This window comes from Zonotrichia albicollis, chromosome 11 (genome assembly GCF_047830755.1).
Source record: "Zonotrichia albicollis isolate bZonAlb1 chromosome 11, bZonAlb1.hap1, whole genome shotgun sequence".
NCBI lineage: Eukaryota > Metazoa > Chordata > Aves > Passeriformes > Passerellidae > Zonotrichia > Zonotrichia albicollis.
Window position 1 is genome coordinate 6,527,756 of NC_133829.1, and position 19,195 is coordinate 6,546,950.

The window sequence follows — 19,195 nt, forward strand, 5'->3', positions numbered from 1 at the left end:
TCATTTGAACAGTGTATGACTTTGCTAATCTGGAGGCTTTGTTTTCTCAGCCTTATCTACTGAATTAGTTTATTTTCCCACTGTTTTGTGTGGGGCTTTATTGGATATGTAATACTGAAGTGGTACACTTGGAAGTCCTCATCCCCATGTGACAGAGAACTGGGCTGAGGTCAAATGTAGCCTGGTGTAAAATAATGATTGTCTAGCACTTGGTATAGTGTTTCTTTGCAATGCAAATAAGTTACATTATTAATACATCAGTGACTCCCTTTTCTCTCCTCTTCCCCTGGCCAGGTGTATACACAAATCAGCTCCCTTTCAAAAAACCAAAAGTGTTGTTAGCTTAAGGAAATCTGAAAGGTCAAAATTTAGTCTTTCTGTTTGCTCTCAGTATAAATGCTTTGTACATTTTAAGATCAGTTTTGTTTTCCATGTGTTGCTAATTGACAGCTCATCTGAGAGTTGTTAGGTGCCAGCAGAACACAAAGAAAAGGGGATCTTCCTGGTATTTCTATTTTTCTAAAGGCAGACACAGCAGTCTTGTGGCCTGGCCTTTGGGAGGCAAATAACAAACCTCACCACATTCCTTCTTCAGAGTGGTGGCAACTCCATTTTTCATATACAGCCTCCTTGATCTTGTTTTCAAATTACTGAGAACAGTATTCTGTTAATTCCTCCATAAGGAATTTCATCTCTTTGAATGACTGGAAATAACAGGCAATAGTGACATGTCAGAGGATTTCCCTATCTTTGTCTGCTTTCAGGAAAATATGTTACTCCCACACTTGACCTTTTTGTTTTTGACACCTTTGCATCTTCCTCTTTTAAGCTAATATCATAGATAAAGGATTATGCAATTTTGTTTATTTTTTTACTAAATCTGCCATGAATTTCATCTTGAAAGATCCATTAGATAGTTGTTTTTATCAGCAGCATTACTGAGCTCCTTTTAGGAGGAGAAAGTAAAAAAAAAAAAGATCAGTTCCTGGAAGCCAGTTAGAGAGCTAAAGCATGCTTTATCCTGTCTGGTAATTACCAGGTTGCCCAGGTTTCATAATTCATAATTAAGAAAAGGGGTTTGGGAACCTGAGATGTCCAGTGTACTTGTGGTCAAAGTTTTCTGGGTGATGGAAAAGATAGTATTTGCACATACACACCAATGGAGTGATAGAGATTCTTGTATTACTCAAATCAGTGTGCATAAAAGGTAGAAAGACCACCTGCTGTATCCTTCTTGGTACTTTCTTTTGGCTGCTTGAACTTCTATTTACCTCTTCTGTAAAAATCATCTGTGCTGCCTCTGCAGAGCTTGTGGCCACTGAGAAGTCACGGCCTGTAATGGTAAGACTACTGGCCCTTGTAAGTGTGAAAATTAAGAAATTAGGTAGAGAACATATCCTGTAATAATGAGTGTTGTGTTTTTGTGATTCAGTGCCTCACTTCAGCCTTGCCTCATTGTTGTTTTGTTGATGAGGTTGCCAGGAACTGGAGCTCAGCATTGTTGCAGGTCTGGGCTGGGACAGCTGCTCCTCTTTTGCTCTGCCAGCAGCTGGCTCCTGTCCCCCAGGAGCACTGTATGTGTCACCCAGAGCTGTTGTTACCTCCACTAAGGAGCTGTTTCAGGAGCTCCCCTGGCCCTGGGAGCTGCTCCCAGCAGTGCAGTCATGGGGCTGAGGGGCTGGTGCCAGGAGAGATAGGGCAGGGAAGCGTTCCCCAATTTAGCTCGGGTGTGATAGCGCGATGCTCACATGAGATGGAGGGCAAGCAGCTCCCCCATCCCTACCAATGTCAGCAGGGAATTGCATTTAGAAAGGGTGGAGCTCCCCCATCCCTACCAATGTCAGCATGGAATTGCATTTAGAAAGGGTGGTGGGACTTAGCAGAGTGTGTGGCTGAATATTGTGGGGTAAATTTGAAATAAAAATGTTCAAATTCACTTCCTTAAGATGCATTGATTTCTTCAGCTGCTAAAAAAAAAGTGCCTGTAGCCAGGCAGTCCTTTGGTTATCTGCCTCAGATTGCACTTGGGAACATTTTTATTGATGCACAGGCACTGGATTCAGTCCAAAACTAACTTTACTCACATCCCTCTTGTATTTCAGTGCCATCCTGTTGATATGGGAATTCTTATCGGGCACAATGTAGTGGATGCAGGACAGTGTTTCAGACCTTACTGGGTCTGCCTGGGCCTTTGTGCTCAGGGAGCCTGGGGTCTCAAAGCTGAAGGACCAAGCCTTCTGTTTGCTGGCAGGGCTTGGGTGGATGGAGGAGATGAGAAGTCACAAACTTCAGTTTTGTTTGTTTTTTTACATGCTTGCATGCTTCAATGATTGTCATGTTTTTATAAAAATTGTATCTCCCTACCACCAAAAGTCAAAACTTCAGCATTGTAAGGTACTTCCTGGCTCTTGTCACTGTTGTATTGGAATATCCATATCATCTAGGAGTATGAAAAAAAAGGATTAACAATGCTCTGAACAATGGAAGTGTATTATTAGGTGGCCGTTTTATTGTTGTGATTCATTAATTCTCTGTTTATAGATGAGATTGTTTACATTAGTCACGTAGATTAAACTCCACTGTTTCTAATATCCATGGGAAAGTGCTTTGCAAATGTGAAGTGCTGATCTTTTTAGAAACATTATCATTAATTGGGAGTCCATCAGATTATTCAGCAGGAGATTTAATTACAAAAGGATCAAGGCTCACAAGCCACATCCTTATATCTACCCAAACTTTAATAAATATGGAGTACACGTGAAAGAATGATCAAGGTTGTGTCTTCAGCTGCACAGAATGTCCAGAAAATCTCCCTTCAAAAGTGATGTGCACAGCTTCTGGTTTCAGCCTCTGCTGGCTCTGGGGTCTCTGTGAAATTATTGATCATTTTTGTAACCCAGTCGCATCTCCTACATCTCTGAAATCAATGTTGGTTTGGGGTTATTTTTCTAGAAAAATGACTGGAGAGCAGTATTTGGGTAAGAATGTTTTGGAAAAGCACTGGGGTGACATGCAGGGAAACGTTGGGAAATATTAATCTCATCTACTCTTGATTGCAACCAAGGTTACAACCTTAGATCTGCCTTTAAGACGGGAATATTTTTTCATGGTGATAATGATCAGTGGGTGTGAAATGGAAAAGATTAGCAGCTGGAGAAGCATGATGTATTGCTGTAAACTTTTTTCCTTTTTCCTTTTAGATTAAAAGGAACAAACTTGTTTTAAATCACAGCACTCCTCCTCTGCACGGTTTGTCTAAGGTGTGCCCACGTTATTTGGAGTGACAAACCCAAATGTGTCATAACTGGTGATTGCATGAGAGGGCAAACACTTAATTGATAAAAATGCTGCCATTGGCTTTGGTCTTTAATCAGGTCTGTGGATGGAGTCTCTTGTCTAAACTGCCACTTAGGAGCTGTGTAACCTGCAGAGTTTCTCAAGGAGACTTTTTGATAGAGATGAGAGCTCCCACTTCCAAGGTAAAATGTCATGCAGCTTAATGAAGTATGAACTTCAAAAGATTCAGAAAGAATGCATTGACCCTCTCTTAATATAACCTGGGGTTTGGGTACAGTAGGTCCTCTTCTGTTAATGAATGACTCCTGTAAATTTCCCAGTTTGTCCTGCTTTAATCTAAAACTGAAAAAAAGGATAATGCTTGTAAGATTTCTCCCCCACTTACATATTCATATAGAATGAGGCCCTGCTGAAGTGCACTGTGTATTCCTGAGAAAAGCAATTGTTATAACCTCTGATGTTCATGTTTTACCTTCCCCCACACCTTCTGAGTTAATATTAAAGAACTGAAGATAAAAGTTCACAATGCAGTGTTTTGAGGCTTTTGTCTGTCCCAAGTGCTGTGGGTCCCTGAGTGCAGTGAGGTGTTGTACCTGTGGGTGCCTCACATCTTACCTCAGGTGTCACTGTTGTGTGATGTTTGATTTATGTTCTTCAGAAATTTCTACCAAGGGGACAAAAGTACAAAATGAAATACTTCTATAGTTCTACAGTAAGATGCTGTCATGAGGTTGGCAGCTGTGCTTAAGTTACTTTTCTACTAAAGCAGAATTTGTTTGCTTAGTGGCATGTATGGTGACAAAGGCCACTGAGATGCCTGAATATCTGAGGTCAGCCCAGCAGAAAAAGGAGAACATACCACACATGCTTTTGATGTGGGACTTTCTCACGAAAGTCACCATACAGAAGCCCTGTTTTTGTTTCTCTCAAGGTCCTTAGGCAAGAGGACAGCCAGCCTTGATGTTTAGTTCAGCTCTGTGGTGAGAGGATCTGATAAACCTCTTTTCTTTTATTTGTTGGGTACTTGATTTCTTCTTAATGACAAACTAGCTTTCTGCCCTACCTTCAAAATGTCTTTGAGTAATGAATGAGTGGAGGCCTCTGAGCACCTTTTACAAATAAAATATTTGCTTGCATTACTTGTGGAAGAACCTGCTGCTTGGTTGGTTTTAAGAAAGTCAGCTGGGGCGCCTGAATAAACTGATTTTTGTTTTTGAGAGGAGTATATTGCAGCTTGTCTGGCTCTGCTTTAATTCTCCAGGCAAAATACTTTCCTCACTAAACTGTGCTTGACCTCATCTTTTAAGTTTTTGTCACTCAGATCTTTGATTTAGATTCTTTTCATCCTCCACTTCCCAAACTCTGGTCTGCATCATGCAGGAAGCCATCCCTTCTGTGGAAATGGGTGTCTGGCAGCTGCCACCTGAGCTCAGCACCGTCCCCTGGCAAAGCTCCCTGCTGCTGCTTCTGGCTTCTGTCACACCCCAGAGCAGACTCTGCTCAGTCTGGTCATTATGAGTCTGACTGCTTGGCTTGCCCCTCTTGAGAGATATTCTGTAGCTCATGAGATCTGTGTGATGTTAGCATAGGGCTGTTGGTGAAATGGTGACTTTTGTGCATTTACTGAAGGCAGCTTTGCCTGGAGAAGTCGGATGAGGCTGCCAGACCATCTGCAACATCTTCCTCCAGGAGAAGCTGTTGATTAAACTGTAGCTCAGAGGCCTTTTCTCAACCTTTCTTCCAAATTGTCTGAAACTAAAAGTGCTGGATATGGGTTCAAAGCCCTCTTCCCCCCATTATCTATTTGAACTTTTCTTCTGTGATCCTGTTTTGTGGGTGTGAAAGTGCTGGTAAACAATAAACAGTCTGGCTTGGAGTCTGGAGCACTTCTCTGAAATTCTGCCCTTACCTCACCACTACTTTGCAGCATTATGTGTGAATTTTAATATGACTTGCAGAAGATGCCAGACCTGGTACATCTGGTAGGGGTGGGAAAGCAGAGACAATTATCTACTTTTGAGGAGCTGTTAGATTGCTTCCTCCTGCTTTCTGAAACTGCAGAAGGAATCCTTATATTATCACACTAGGAGTTATATTAAAATTGGGTGAAATTATGTACTTGTCTTGGGCTCTGTGTTTGGGATTCATTACTTCTTGTGGTAGCTGATGAGCTGGGAGTACCTGGACAGACACAAGAGATGGTGTCCCATCCCCAGCATCACTGACAGTGTTGCTTCCTCTTCTCTCAGGAGGAATAAGCAATGGAGGTCTGCATTTGGGTTTAAGAGAAGAAAAATACTCTTGAACTACTGTTCCACTGTGGGGTGTATTCTTCTGCTACCTTTAGAGTGAACAAACACACTTCCATGTCACTCCTCAGGATACATGCCCCTGCTGTATTTCCTGTAACAAAGTGCTGACAGTAATTTTGTTCAGCTAGAGGCAGTTCTGACAGCAAAGCTGATGTGAGAGCAGTGCTCATGAAGATGTTGATTTCATGAAGCCAAAATTTCACATAGCCTCCCAAATCCCCTGCACTGTACCTGCAGTGCTTCCTATTGCTTTCAAAGGCTGTGTTGGATGTGATCTCCCTGCAAGTGTTTGTCCTCTGCCTGGCTCAGTAAAGCAATTCCATATTGTGCTTAAGTGGAAAATAAAATAATTGTGAATCACTGTAGCTCGATGCTGTGCAGTGCCATCAAGTGGCAGTTCTGTTGCAGGACACATTTTTAAGGCTGCCTGTGTTTGTATTGATGTTTCTTTTAAACATTACAAAAGTTTCACCTGTCTGCAGTTGTGGGTGGGATGGTTTACTTCATCAGTAAGGTAATGATTATAATGGTTTCTGTTCTCTAATGGCAAAAATGTCACTTCAAAAAGTGCCTCAGTCATTGCAGTAGCTGTAAGTGCTGTAGCTGTGAAAAATTTAGAGACTGGTGAGGATATTTTGCAGCTGTCAGGAAAATGAGTGTTGTGGAACACATTGAGCTCTGTCTGTCTAAAGGTTTTGCTGTACTGTAGAGGAGGCTGAAGCACCAGGAAAAAGCCATCCTTCAGCTCTCTTCTGCTTTTGGATCTTAGTGTTCAAACCTGATTTTTTTTTTGCTTTTGGTTTTCTTTAAGACACCCCAAGGCTATTTGTGAAAATAGTCCAGTGGTAGAAGATTGCTTCTAATAATATGTCATCATATGTACTTTATCTTCCAGGAATTGTGACTCTCTCCATCCTTCTGGTGCCAAGAGAGTAGCTGGATTTCTCTTAGTCACTGCACACATTCAGACTGCCTGCTATTGCTCCTAAGCACTGCAATTTTGTTGTTATTGCTAGATGGGCAATTAGTAGGAAATACTATCAATCACTCAAGCTGCTGGTTATAAAATTACCTGGTTTGGTTCTCGTAAATGTAATGAAGAACAGAAGAGGCTTCAGGATGAGGCCAGAGCAAGACATTCACATCAATTTGGGTGTGTTTTTCTAGGAACTGATTGAAGTAGTTTCCAGAATTTCAGAAAAAAAGCCTTAAGGACCAGTACTTGTAGAAACTGGATGGTACTGGAGGGGACATTGTGCTACAAAGAAATTTCACCTTCTTTTGTCCTGTCTTTGTGTTCTTTGTGACATTACATGGAGATGTGCATAATTTAAAGGTTAACTCCAATGTGTTACTGCTTTTGTGTACATCTACACCTCCTTCTCTATACCAGAGCTGTGCAGGGTTTGTGGTGGAAGGGCCTTGGGATTACTGTCAATACTTGCTTATTCAGGGCAGAAAGTGCACAATTCCTTAAGTGAATAGCCTGGCTAACACTAAACGGTGTGAATAAATGAAAATTAAATTGATATTTTCTTTACTGTGCTGCCAAATCCACCAAAACAATGAAGTCCCCATTTCAGTTTTTCCTTGGGTATTTACATTTAGTACAAAAGAGTGAATGGCACTCTTCTTATCCTTTCTGTTTTCCTCCTTAAGTTTGATTTTGCTGCTAATTGTACTGTTAATTTTACCACGTGTTTGTGCATGCCAAAATTATTAGAAATGACCTTGGCTGTTTGGTTTTGTGAGAGCTGTCTGTGTGCAGCACAGGCTGGCACTGAGCTGATGCACTCTGCATGCTCTGAGTGCTGCAGAGCACATGGAGCCCTGTGCTGAGGCAGTGGTACAGCTAAGTCAGCTATTAACAGCCCAATCTAATAACCTGCCTGGCTCTGGCCAGCAGAGTGGCATGTCAGGAAGATCTCTGCATGAAGATAAATCATGTGTCTCTCTCAGCACTAATGAGATCCTGTTACTTTGATGGATTTCTGCTGGCAGTCTGTAGAGATCTCCTTTGAGCTGCATGGATTAATATGTGTGTAATGGTTATAATAGCATCTTGACACTCAATAAAGACTCATCTTGGGGATGATTGATTTGGAGGCTGACAGAGACATGCTCTGTCAAAGGATGTGGCAACTAATAATGGATTTCTTGAAGCATACCCATTCCCATAGGAGTTTGTGCTGCTCGCACTGGTTCAGAGTAGAAAATCCACACCTTGCCCTCCTCAAACCTTTTATCTCTTTGCCAACAAATCCTGCTGCAGGATTAGGCACCTGGACTGGCTTGAGCTGTGGTTGAGACTGTGAGGTGGTGTTAATAAATCAACTCTGTTAATAAATCAGCTGTAACAATGTTGGCTCTGCAGACAGGCAAGTTGAGGGTGTCCATGCTGTGTTTTTAGTACAGGTTGCACTCACTGTGTATCCATGAGGGCCACTTTGGACCTGGAGGCAACAGCTCAGGGCTGTTTAGCATAAATGTCCTTGTTTTCCTATAAATTCTTTTTTGCCCTAAGAGTCTTGAATAAATGATCTTTTCACTCTGTACTTGTGTCAACATTTTATCCATCAGTGTGCTAAGCTAATCTTATTTTTGGACCAAATTATTTTTCACCTTTGAGGAATGAAAGTGGTCTGTTTCAAGTCATGGCTTTCTGGCTAGTATTGGAAGAGGAGATCACTTGGCTCAGTGCAGTGTTAATGAAATATGGAAGGTATCACCTTGATTTGCTCTGTGGGCTGGCAGAAAAATGTCTACTATCGTTCTGCTCTTTTAGTGGCCTGTGGGCAAGACAGAATGGTCTGTGATTGTGTTTTCCAAAGAATGAGAGAGTGCTTTGCAGAATCTGGCTTTCTCATCACAGAGGTGCTCAGTATCTGTGCTGTTAACCTGAAACCTTTCACTGGTAGAAATAATAGCACTACTGTTAATTTAAAAAGGAAATAAGGTTAGGTCTGGAAGTCGATTTTTTTTTCATATTTATTTTATTTAAACCACTGGAGTTATTCTTGCTGTCTTCTTTTGTGCTGGTGGTTTTTTGTTTTTTTTTTTATTAGGAAAACTTCTCTGCTTCATGCTTTAAGATCAAGGAGTTTGAAGTCATTGACTATGTAAAAGAACACAATCTGCCCCAAAACTTGGCAACTTGCCATTCTGTTTATTTTTGGAGTCTTTCCCTGAAGGTTTTATCTGCAGGAGGTTGCAACACTCCACCCCAATGACATCCATCTTTCTCCCTGCTCCTGACCCAGGTCACTGCCTTAATCATGGGCGATATCTCCAGGTGAGGGGGGATTTCTAGAGCTGCTCATGTTCAGACACATTTCACAGCCCTACCTTTGTTCCTGGGGCCTGGAGTTCTGCAGAATGAGCTGTGTTTGATGTGACTTTTTTTTTTTCCCCACTAAGTGCTCCTCTGAGTCAATCCATAGTGGTGAAATTGAGGATGTCTGTAATAATTGCTGTTATCTTGCTGTAACAGATACCTCTGGCCTCCTCCCATGGTCCCTTCCTTTTCTATCCATGTGGTGGGAGCCTGCAGGCTAAATGGCCACATCTGGAAAAGGGGATGGATGTTCCAGGTTGAGGCATTTGAGATCCACTGACAAACTCAGAGAAGGAAGGGGAGGGACTAAGATGGATGTTTTGGAGGTAGGACCCATCCCCAGATTGTGCCCCTCAAGTGTGAGCTGTTTTTCTGTTAACCTGGGAATAGCAGCCTGCAAGAGTTTGGTGGGTGTAGGTTATTTTCTTGCCATGGAAGAAGAGCATTCTGTGGTTTTTGGAGCCAACAGTGATAGTGCTGTGTCACAGCTGACTGGCTGGAACACTTACTCAGACCTGGAAAAACTGGGATCTAAGCCTTTCTCAATCAAAAGGGTTATTCCAGGAGATGAGAGCACTGTCATGTTTGCTCTAAAAGTAGTTGTCTGAGCTCCCATTTCCTTTTGCAGTCAGGAGCCTGTGTGGCTGCACATGGTTTTGTTCTGCATGGGGATGTCCATGTGTCCTTTCCAGATGTCATTCTCTGATGGTTTAAGCACAAGTTTGCACCAACCCAAAGTAACCTTAGATGGGAGGGACCTTCCAGGGTGCTCAGCTGAGATATGGGAACTGTCTGGGAGCAAAAGTTTAGCTACAGATGTTGTTTTGTACTGACAGAGGTAGATGGTAATGGATCATCGAGCATCTAAACAATTATATTGTACTTTTTTCCTTATCTGATGATTTCTCCTACATTTTTAAAGGTGCCTTGTAGTTCCCTTTTCCATGCTCCAGCTTCTTTCAGACTCCTCTGCAGTTCTCAGTTTGAGGTGGAATTGTCTCAACTTTCCCTTTGATTTTGTCTAGCTTAATTATTGTCAGTGCTGCACCCTTTCCAAAGAAAACGTCATGTGATTGAAAAGCCAGCTGTTCCTTTAAAAGCCATTTGGATGAAAAGTACGATTCCCATTTCATTGATGGGGAAACTCAAAGCACAAGGATGTGAAAGGACTTGCCTCCTGCTGGAATTCCAGCCTGATCCTGGTGCTCTGTGTCAAGCACTAGCTGGGGTAACAGCAAGTCCAGCTCCATCTGAAAATGAATAAATAAAGGTACCAATGAGCCTGAACTGCAGGAGGAGGAGGAAGAAACCACAGCTGTGATTTTGTGCTGTACTGGGTATGGTGCAGCTCTCCTGGGAGCAGTTTAGGGTTTCCCAAAGGGGAAGAAGCAAATATGCAATAAAGCAGTGACTCAACCAGAGCCTGATTCATGTTATGAGTAGCGGAAACAAAACAGAACTTGTTACAATGGCAGGTTACCTTTACTCATCTAATCCAGCCTCTTTCATAAAGCATCATATCTACAAAACCCCAAAACCTACACCTCTTAGAAGGAAATACCTAGGGAGAAGAGCTTTCTTTCCTTCATGTGAATCTCCAACCCATCTAAACCATGAACTTCCTATTCAGTAGGTTTGTGCTGCATGAGGATGCAGCCACAGTTTGCTGTCAATGATCAGCAGCAAGTTTTGCATTTTGCTTTTCTGGGTAGAATAAATTAATGATTACTGGTTGTTGGTGTTTTCTCATGAAAAGAAGATTGTTGAAGTAACAATAGAGTGCTGCAGTAGTGCCATCTAATGCACACTTAATTTTCATAGGTATTTTTAGATTCTGTGTGTGGAGATAGGTGGGTGGTTAGTGGCTTAAGTAATGTTCTTTAAAATTCCCAGTATGAACCACGGGGGGGAAAACCCAGATTAGCAATTAAATGCTTCAGCTACAAAAGTACAGCTTGCCTTTTGGGGTTTTTTTGGGGAGTTTTTTGGTATGTGGTGGGGTTTTTTTGTTGTTTTGTTTTGTTTGTTTGGGTTGTTTCTTTTTTTGTTGTTTTTGTTTTCAGAAATGTTAAAATTTGTTAGCTAGCATGTTAAGAATATTATTTCCCTTTTTCAGTCCATTGTTGACAAGTGTACCTGTTTCTGGTAGAGCTGATATCCCTCAGGGTACCTTCCCTACTGCCAACTAAACTCATGATTTTCATCCTGAAATCTGGAATTCTGCATTTGCCAGGGCTGTTTTCATGGTTCCAAATGATGACCGATTTCCCCAAACCAGACAGCTTTTCAAAGCTTGAAATGGAAAAAGATAGATGTCTATATATGCTTACAACAATTATTTCTTTTTGGAAGACAGATAGTATTTTTAAGGTGGTAACATAATTTATCTTAATTCTTTTGAGCTTAAAGGTTTTGTCCACTTTATTGCCACTTCCAAATATTGCTGAGGTCATCTATTTTAAAAAAAAGCCTTGAAGCTAAATAGTCCATTTTAAGAGACTTACTTGGAGTTGTTTGTGCTTTGCCTACGCACGATCCACAACTACTGGAAGAACCACTACCCAAAAATGTGGAGTTGTGTTAATGCCAGCAAATCATACTGACAAACAGGTGCCTTGTCTAAATCGTTTTGGAGTTTAGTTCTAATGACAGTACTTTGCCCTTTTTAGAGATAATTGTATTTCTGCTGCCAAGACTTCAGAGATGGGCCACTCTAAAATCCCTTTCTGTGTTGTTTTCTAGTTTAGAGCTCGAGGTCAGGCTTGGCTTTTCCAGTGCACCTGTCCCATGGTGAGGCAGACCTGCTTTTCTCCCTGTGGTTTGGAGAAGGGAATATGTGTATAGGAAAGAGCCCCATGCACCTTCTTTACATCCCATTACATCTGAGACCAGGGATTTTTCAGATCCAGACAAGGGACAGGGTGGCCTCTTTCATGAATGGACCACGATGGAATGTTTTCATTTCCAATGGGCTTTAAGCCAAGTAAATATTAGTCGATCCAAACCAGTTTTGAAATTAAATTATTCTTATTTGTTGGAGCATTCCAGAGAATGGCTTTGATCTGTCTGTACTTTCACCAAAGGGATATTGGCAGGCTGGCCTCCCATTTCTAGCCATTTGGGATGAAAGAAGGGTTATAATAACCACCTTGTGTGGCAGTGATCCTGAACAGATGACATTTTTTGGACAATATTAAATGAATAAAGGTAAACATACTTCAATTAAAATGTTTTTGGAGGCTGAATGCAATAGGGCTGTTGGAAAGTCTTCTATGTGGGTTGGAGGAATTTGGCTGCACTTGTAACTGATTTTCTTTAAGTCCAAAAATCTTGGAAAGAGAGGGGTTTGTTCTGTGCATTATTTCCTTTCCAAATAAATACATTGTTTGAATAACTTAAAAATCAAATTAAAATTGGCAGTGAACAATGAAATTGTCAGTAACTGGGAGGTAGAGGGTGTGTTGAGGAAGGAGAGTTTTTTGCTTCTGGGGTCACATCAGCACAGTGCCCTGTACCAGGCACAGTAACAGTGTTAGCTCAGGTGATACCTGCAGGGAGACAACTTAAAAATTAAAGTAAAAAAATCCAATAAATAAGATGCTCAGTTTTCCACAGTCTCTGCTGAAGGATCCTCCAAAAGAGGTGGGAGCAGGGTGGTGGGACACCTTCCCACCATGAATTGCTGCTTAGACACAGCTGAAGAACCTTTTAAATTGATACCAGCTGATGATAATTTATGCTCCCCCCTAGACTTAAACAATGACTGAAATGAACTGAATTAAAATCTAAGGAGTGGAACAAGTGGGTTGGAAAGACCTGCTGGAGGTCACTGGTCTGACCACCTTCCACCTTCAAAATTAGGTCAGGTATCTAAGTTTGTTCAGCTATATGTTTAAGTTCCAGCTTAGATTTCAGGTTATGTGGAACTTCTGGTGTTGAGGTTTCTTACATGTATTTACTAGGTTTTCTGTGAATAACTAAATATATACAAATTGTCATTTGCAATGTTGATGCAAATTAAATTGCTTTTCCTAGAAATGTGAGTAGTTTGCATGGATAGACAGGTGCCTTCTCACAAAAACTCTATGTCAATTTGCTTTGATTTCACAAAAATTAGACTAGTTGTACTTCTGAGTTAAATAAAAGAAAAATCTCTTTTAATGGATACTGTGTTAAACACTCAGTGCTGTTGGTGCATGTTCTGAAGTGTCACCTGCATTTTAAATCTGTTTAAGTACTTGGTATGTTCATGCCTTAAGGGAGAAATGGTTTGAACAAAGACACATATAAAAAAAACAAAGCACAAAGGGTTTGTAGGTTAAAACTCTAGCTTTTGTTTTTTTTTTGAACATCAGCTAAAATCTGGATCCATTTGCTTGAAATTGAGTATTTAGTTTTCAACTCAGCATGTAAACTGGTCATGCTTGAATTTAAAGCTTGATTTATTTCTTTTTGCACCTGTTTTTATTTTAACACTGACTCTATACAAGATAGACTTTTGCTACATGGTTCCTTCCTCCCCAGCTGGAAGTCTGGTCTGATATTATCGCGTGAGACCTTCCTAAAATTTACATTTGTAACTCTACAACCTCCAAAAATACAAAATACACTCGCTGCTCCATTAGGTTGTGGAGTTGTTTTTTTTTTTTTTTAATTTATGGTTCTCTTTCCTATGTCATAGCACTGACCCACATATTTGATTTTAATACCTGGTCGTGAATTTGGCCTGCAAAATCTTGTTTGTATAAAACAAGGTGCAGTCCTGCCCGTAGCAAGAGGTGCCAGATGGGCTGGATCAGGGGAGAAATGGACATGAATTTGGAGGAGGAAATGTGAAAGGAGCTGAGGGAAAGGAGAAGGAGATGTGAGGCAGAGCGTGGGAAGTGATGCTAACACGGGATGGATGCATGGGAGGGTCTGGAAGTCTGGGAATTGTCTACAGCAGTTGTATCTGACAAAGAGAAAGGATGAAACCTCTTAAGGGGGAGGTTTTAAAGGAAATGACATGTATTCTCTTGAATATGCAAATCAGAATTACATAATCCGCAATAACAATAATAATAATAAATCTTTTCCAGATTTGCAGCTGTAACCCTGTGCTCAGTGGGGTGGTGGCAGAGAGCTGGCAGCCACAGCTGCTCTGTAAAACTGGGGCACCCACCTGGTTCTGATCTCCATAGGCAAGGGACAGAAGGTCACATCACAGACTGTTGTTCTCAGTATCTTGTAGTTTATATAATTTTTTTCAGGCTAATAAACAAAGTATGGGGAGACCCCAGAGGCATTTAAAAGATGTGTAGATGTGGCACTTGGGGACGTGGTTTAGTGGTGGCTTGACAGTGCTGGGTTAACCTGATGCTCTTGGAGGTCTTTTCCTGCCTAAATGAGCCGATTATGATTTTTTCATCAAATGAAAATGCTTCACCTAGGTCTGTAGTAACTGTAAGCCATCCTCTTTCCTTGCTTTTCCTTCCCCATGGAATACTGAAATTGGTTCATATTCCCATGCAGATGTAGGAATTTCAGGTGTATTTACTGTACCCTTTGCTGGGTTAATTGTGATAACTGTGTGTGCCCTTTATAAATATAATTTTCCCTGAGAGCAAAGATGAGCTAAATGATAAAATATACTGAGATACTGAACTAAATCCTCCATAATACTAAGCAGGAGAGTTTAACCAACAGATCATGAGAAGTTTTTTCTCAAGGCTTGAAGAACTGCTGTATTTGCTAACACACAGAGCTTTTCACCAAGGCATGGGCTTATATGATGAGTGAGAAGAGCCATCACTGTCTGTGCCACCACAGTTAGTGTTTCTTTGTAAGGAAGGTGGGAAAAAAAAATCTCAGTTGATACGAAACTTTAGTACCTTTGTGTATTTATGGATTGTGGATGAGAGATGTGTTCAGTGATCAGGTTGGATCTGTGGTTGCAGTGCTAGCTTGGACAATTAAGGGCTCAATCAAGAATTAGGGCATTTTCTCAAATTTCTGAGGGCAAAGGCAATTTTGGCCACTATCTCATTTGTTATGTGTGTCTATATTCTGATATATATTTTATATATATATATTGTGTTATATATGTCTATATATATGTGTGTTATGTGTGTCTATACAAAAAAACCTGTGTGGGGTGTGCACATCTTTGTCAGACTTGGTGTCATTCTACCGTATTAAGTTGTTATTTTAAAAATACCCTGGATATTTCTACATGTCTCTTCCTAGAGCTGCATTCAACGTGTTTCCTTGATGTTGACTGGCTTTCATATCTGAAAATTAGGATGGACACTGAGTCCTATGAAAGGAGAGTATGAATGGAAAGTATGAATCTTGTAGGAAGAGTAATTTTATTTTAGATTATGCATTTCTTGGTTATGTAAACTTAATGTTGTTTCTTGTCCTTTTTCTTAGGGTGACTCTGTTATTACAGTGCAGCTGACTGAGGAAGATAAAGTTGAAGATGATGTAGTTTTTTATTTGGTCTTCACTGGATCAACTGTCCAACACTGCACAAGCACGAGAAAGATTAATCCTGGGAGTCTGGAGACAATTTCTCCTGGTAAACAATTGACTTTCTTTGCATATCAGTGTATCAGTCTGGGAAATTTGGTTACTGCAAGTGGACTGGAATGCAATGCTCTTTGCTTGGTTGACTTTATCCTCATTTTTACACATTCACAAGGAATAGAACACATGGTTTGGGTGACTGCTTTTGCCTTTTAAAATCCTCTTACTTGATTTCACTAGAATTATATGACTTTGAGATTGCGATTATTTAATATGTAACTATGAAATACTATTGTAGAAAACTCACAGTTACACATACACATAGTAAAAACCTTTTAAATGCAGCAAAGGTGGTGGAAGATACATTTGTAAAGTCACAGATGCTATTGTCCAAATGGGATAGCCCAGTAAGTCTTAGCTACACTCATCATCTACTTGACTCACTGAGGTTCATTGCTGTCTTCCTGGTGAAATACAACCCTTTCTCCTAAATCCTGTTCAGCTCAGAGCTCACAGAGCATTTCTGGAGCTCTTGCAGTACAGGTGATGTGCTGCTCAGTGCCGTCTCTCCATGGCTGGTGCAGATGAGGTAGGTTTCCACATGAAAGCCCACCTCTGTTTTTATCCTTTGTGCCACCAACAAAACAAAACCAATCAGCATTTCCCTTTGGTGACTTCAGGACCGTGGGAATGAGCATGTTCCAGGCTGCAGTCCTCACCATTAACCTTTCATTCTGACTTGTTGCTATGCAGCACACTGCTACCAGTGTGAGAAAAACGCCTGACATTTTCACTACACGCAGTGTAACTCAGGCCATCAAGTGTTTTTCTTGGGTTTGTCTTTTCATCTACCTCCTGAGTATTGTTTTGTGAGAGATGCACGTGGAGTAAAATTTGGAGTTGTTTTCTCTTGGGAATGAGTAGCTAAAAGTTGGCCACTCGTTTTTTTTCATTTCCTCCTCTTTTTGTGCTGTTCATGTTGTTCAGTTGGCTTGGGAAGAGAAGCCTTTTTATGGCTACTGATGACTGGAGCCCCGTGCAATCAATTAGATTAGTGCTTATTTTCTCCCAGAAGAGCAAGAAGGGGGTGACTCCTTCCCTGCTTTTGTGTGGTGGGCGTGGGGCTCTGCCAGCCCTGCTCAAAATGACTTCACCTCTCCCTCGGGGCTGTGGCTGCTGTGCCAGGAAAGGAACTGAAAAGCTCCAGTGTTCCCTGCAGCCCATGTGGGAGCCAGGCTGCTGGATGGGATTTCCGGGCAGGAACAATTCTTTCCCATCACTGCTGCCCTTGAGGAGTGCTGGATGTGCCCAGGGAGGTGGCTGCCAGGTGGGACCAGAGTGATGCTCTGGGCACTGTCTGTCCTGCCAGCTCCTGATACAACTGAGTCACTGGGACGGCTCCCCTGCAGCTCCTTTTGGTGCTGGTAGTGGGAAATCTGACACTGTTTATGATTCAAAAGGAAAAGAGGGAATTTCTCTCAATTGTTCCTTTAGCAATAATAGATTGTTTTGTTGGTGGGTTTTTTTTTTTACCCAGTATAGTCATGATCTTGTGGGGTGTGAAGTTGGACTGGGGTGGATCTGTCCCAAAATACAGCTTGTTTCAGACAGAGTTTTAGGGATCTTTCATAAAGGTTGTTCATTCCTGCACTGTCCTGGGATGTGGTGCAAGGAAGGGGGATATCTCAGATGTGGATAGCACCCTCATTTGTGCTCATACCTCATTTTGGTGAGACTGCCTAAGAAAAAAAAAATACTTCAGTGATGAAGAGGTTGTTGGGGAAAGGCAAAGCAAGAAATGGAATAGCCTGATTTTTTTCATCCCCTCTGCTGTCACCCATGCATTTGTCCAGCGTTGTTTCAGCAGTGATTACACTGATTTCAGTGGACGTATGACTTACTTCAGTTCAGCTCTTCCTCCTCCTCCTCCTTCCTGGACGTACGGTGAATCTGTAATCATGTGTTTACACTCTGTATGTTCCCCAGTTGCCTTGGCAATGGCTGTGGTGACTCAGAGCGTTATTTGACCTCGGAGGGATTAGCCATGAACAGCACACAGTGTGTGTGAGACCAGCCCTTGTTCAAACACCCAGCCCGGGCACTTAGCAAGTGTTCTGCAAGGAAACTCCTGCAAACAGCTTTTAGCCAAAATCTCACCTTTTACTTCCAGCTCTGAGCATCTTTCATTTGTTCCTGTGATAGAAGGAGTGTTGCACATCCCTGTGAGCACAGCAGCTCCTGGGGACAGCTCAGGTGCACTGAGGAAGGGCTGATTCACTCAGGAGCCTCTCTGCCTTTTCTGAACCTCCTCTGCATCCCTTCTGGACTCCAAGGCTCTTCCCTTATTCTTGCCCCACATCCTCAAAATTTCATCTGGTCCCCAGGAGACTTCAGATGAAATCCATTAGTAGCTGGGGTGAAAGGGGTAACAGATGTAATTCTGTTCAAGCTTGAAAACAAGCCCACATTTGTAATTTTTGTTTCTTGAGATTTTCAGTGGGTTTCTTGATGTACAGAAGTGTAAAAGACAGAGAAATTATTTCATTATGTTTGCTGCCAAAATTAATCAGAATGTTTTAGAAAAGCTTTCAAATAAAATCACATTTGAAAAGAAATCTTAACAACATAAAGTTGTTTTAGGTGAAAAATTAGAGAAAATGGAATGGAAATATAAGCTGTCAAAATACCCCATAAATTTTCATTGTATGTGAAAATTCTCTATATCCTGAAAGACTTTACCTAAATAAAAGCTTATCACTGCAGAATTAAATGACTCCTGCATCTTATATCATTACTGGAGCAATCTGCTTCTTTCTATGCTTTTTTTATCATCAGCCTTAAACACTGAATATATATATAGTCCATAATACTGTTCAAATGTAAGCTTTTATTTCTGTACAGAGTAAAAGAAAAGACTTCTGATTGTAATTTTATGGTAGCAGCTTTATTGTACCTGAAGATGTGGATAAATACAGATTAATCATTTCTTCAAATTAGAGAATACTTACTTGTATTTATGCTCTTGCTCTGAAGAATGGGATGGATTATTTATCCTGCTCTGCTCTTGGCTGTGTTAATTTAGGGAAGGTAATTTCCCCTTGTAAGAAGCAGATCCTCATCTGAGCTGATCAGTCATAACTTGAAGTGTCAGAATTAGCTACTGAGATTCAAGAATTAGCCAGGAGATTATATTTTGTTGCTTTCAGTACCTCTTTTGCCAGCCTAAGGACACACCAGGTTACATCATCCAAGCAAGCTTTTGTTTGTCTCAGTGAAAAGCTACCAAAACCTCATTTAACTGTTGGCTTTACTGTCACTGTTACAGTTCTTCTATTTCTAATTAATCTGGTTGAAATTCTCCCTCATGGAAGCAGTTTTCCTCAGTACCAGAGGCACTGTGTAGCACAATTTCAAGCATTGTTGTATCAGACACAGCTTTAAGTGGCAGGTGGAGGTGTAATGGCACTCGTACTGCTCCAGTGGGGATCTCTTGGTCTCTGCAAAATCTTGGTCTCTGGAGTTTGGGTGTTAAGAAAGCATCAAAAGTCTGAGCAGGAAGGAAGTAGAGACATGATACCGTCTCTGCTGCTCTGGTTAGCTGTGGTTGGTTGCTGAATTTGTACTCTTGGGCATGGATATGTCCTCTTAGGTCACAGATGCTTGTCCTCCTGGTGTTGGTCATTAACTGAGCTTTTCAGCAAGCCCTTATTCCTACAGCAGCTGAGATTGCCCTAATCTCAATGCA

The 19,195-nt window shown here is 41.2% G+C and overlaps 1 protein-coding gene across 11 annotated transcripts in view; it reads left to right on the forward strand.

Annotated features, from left to right (window-relative positions):
• The window catches only part of AKAP13 (A-kinase anchoring protein 13), a 208,791-nt gene that overhangs the window by 59,149 nt on the left and 130,447 nt on the right, over positions 1-19,195 (forward strand). For all 11 annotated transcript variants that reach the window (XM_026791324.2, XM_026791323.2, XM_074549214.1 and 8 more), the window contains one exon: positions 15,355-15,502. In XM_026791324.2, the coding sequence (XP_026647125.2) occupies positions 15,355-15,502 (148 nt within the window). The remainder of the gene's footprint in view (positions 1-15,354; positions 15,503-19,195) is intronic.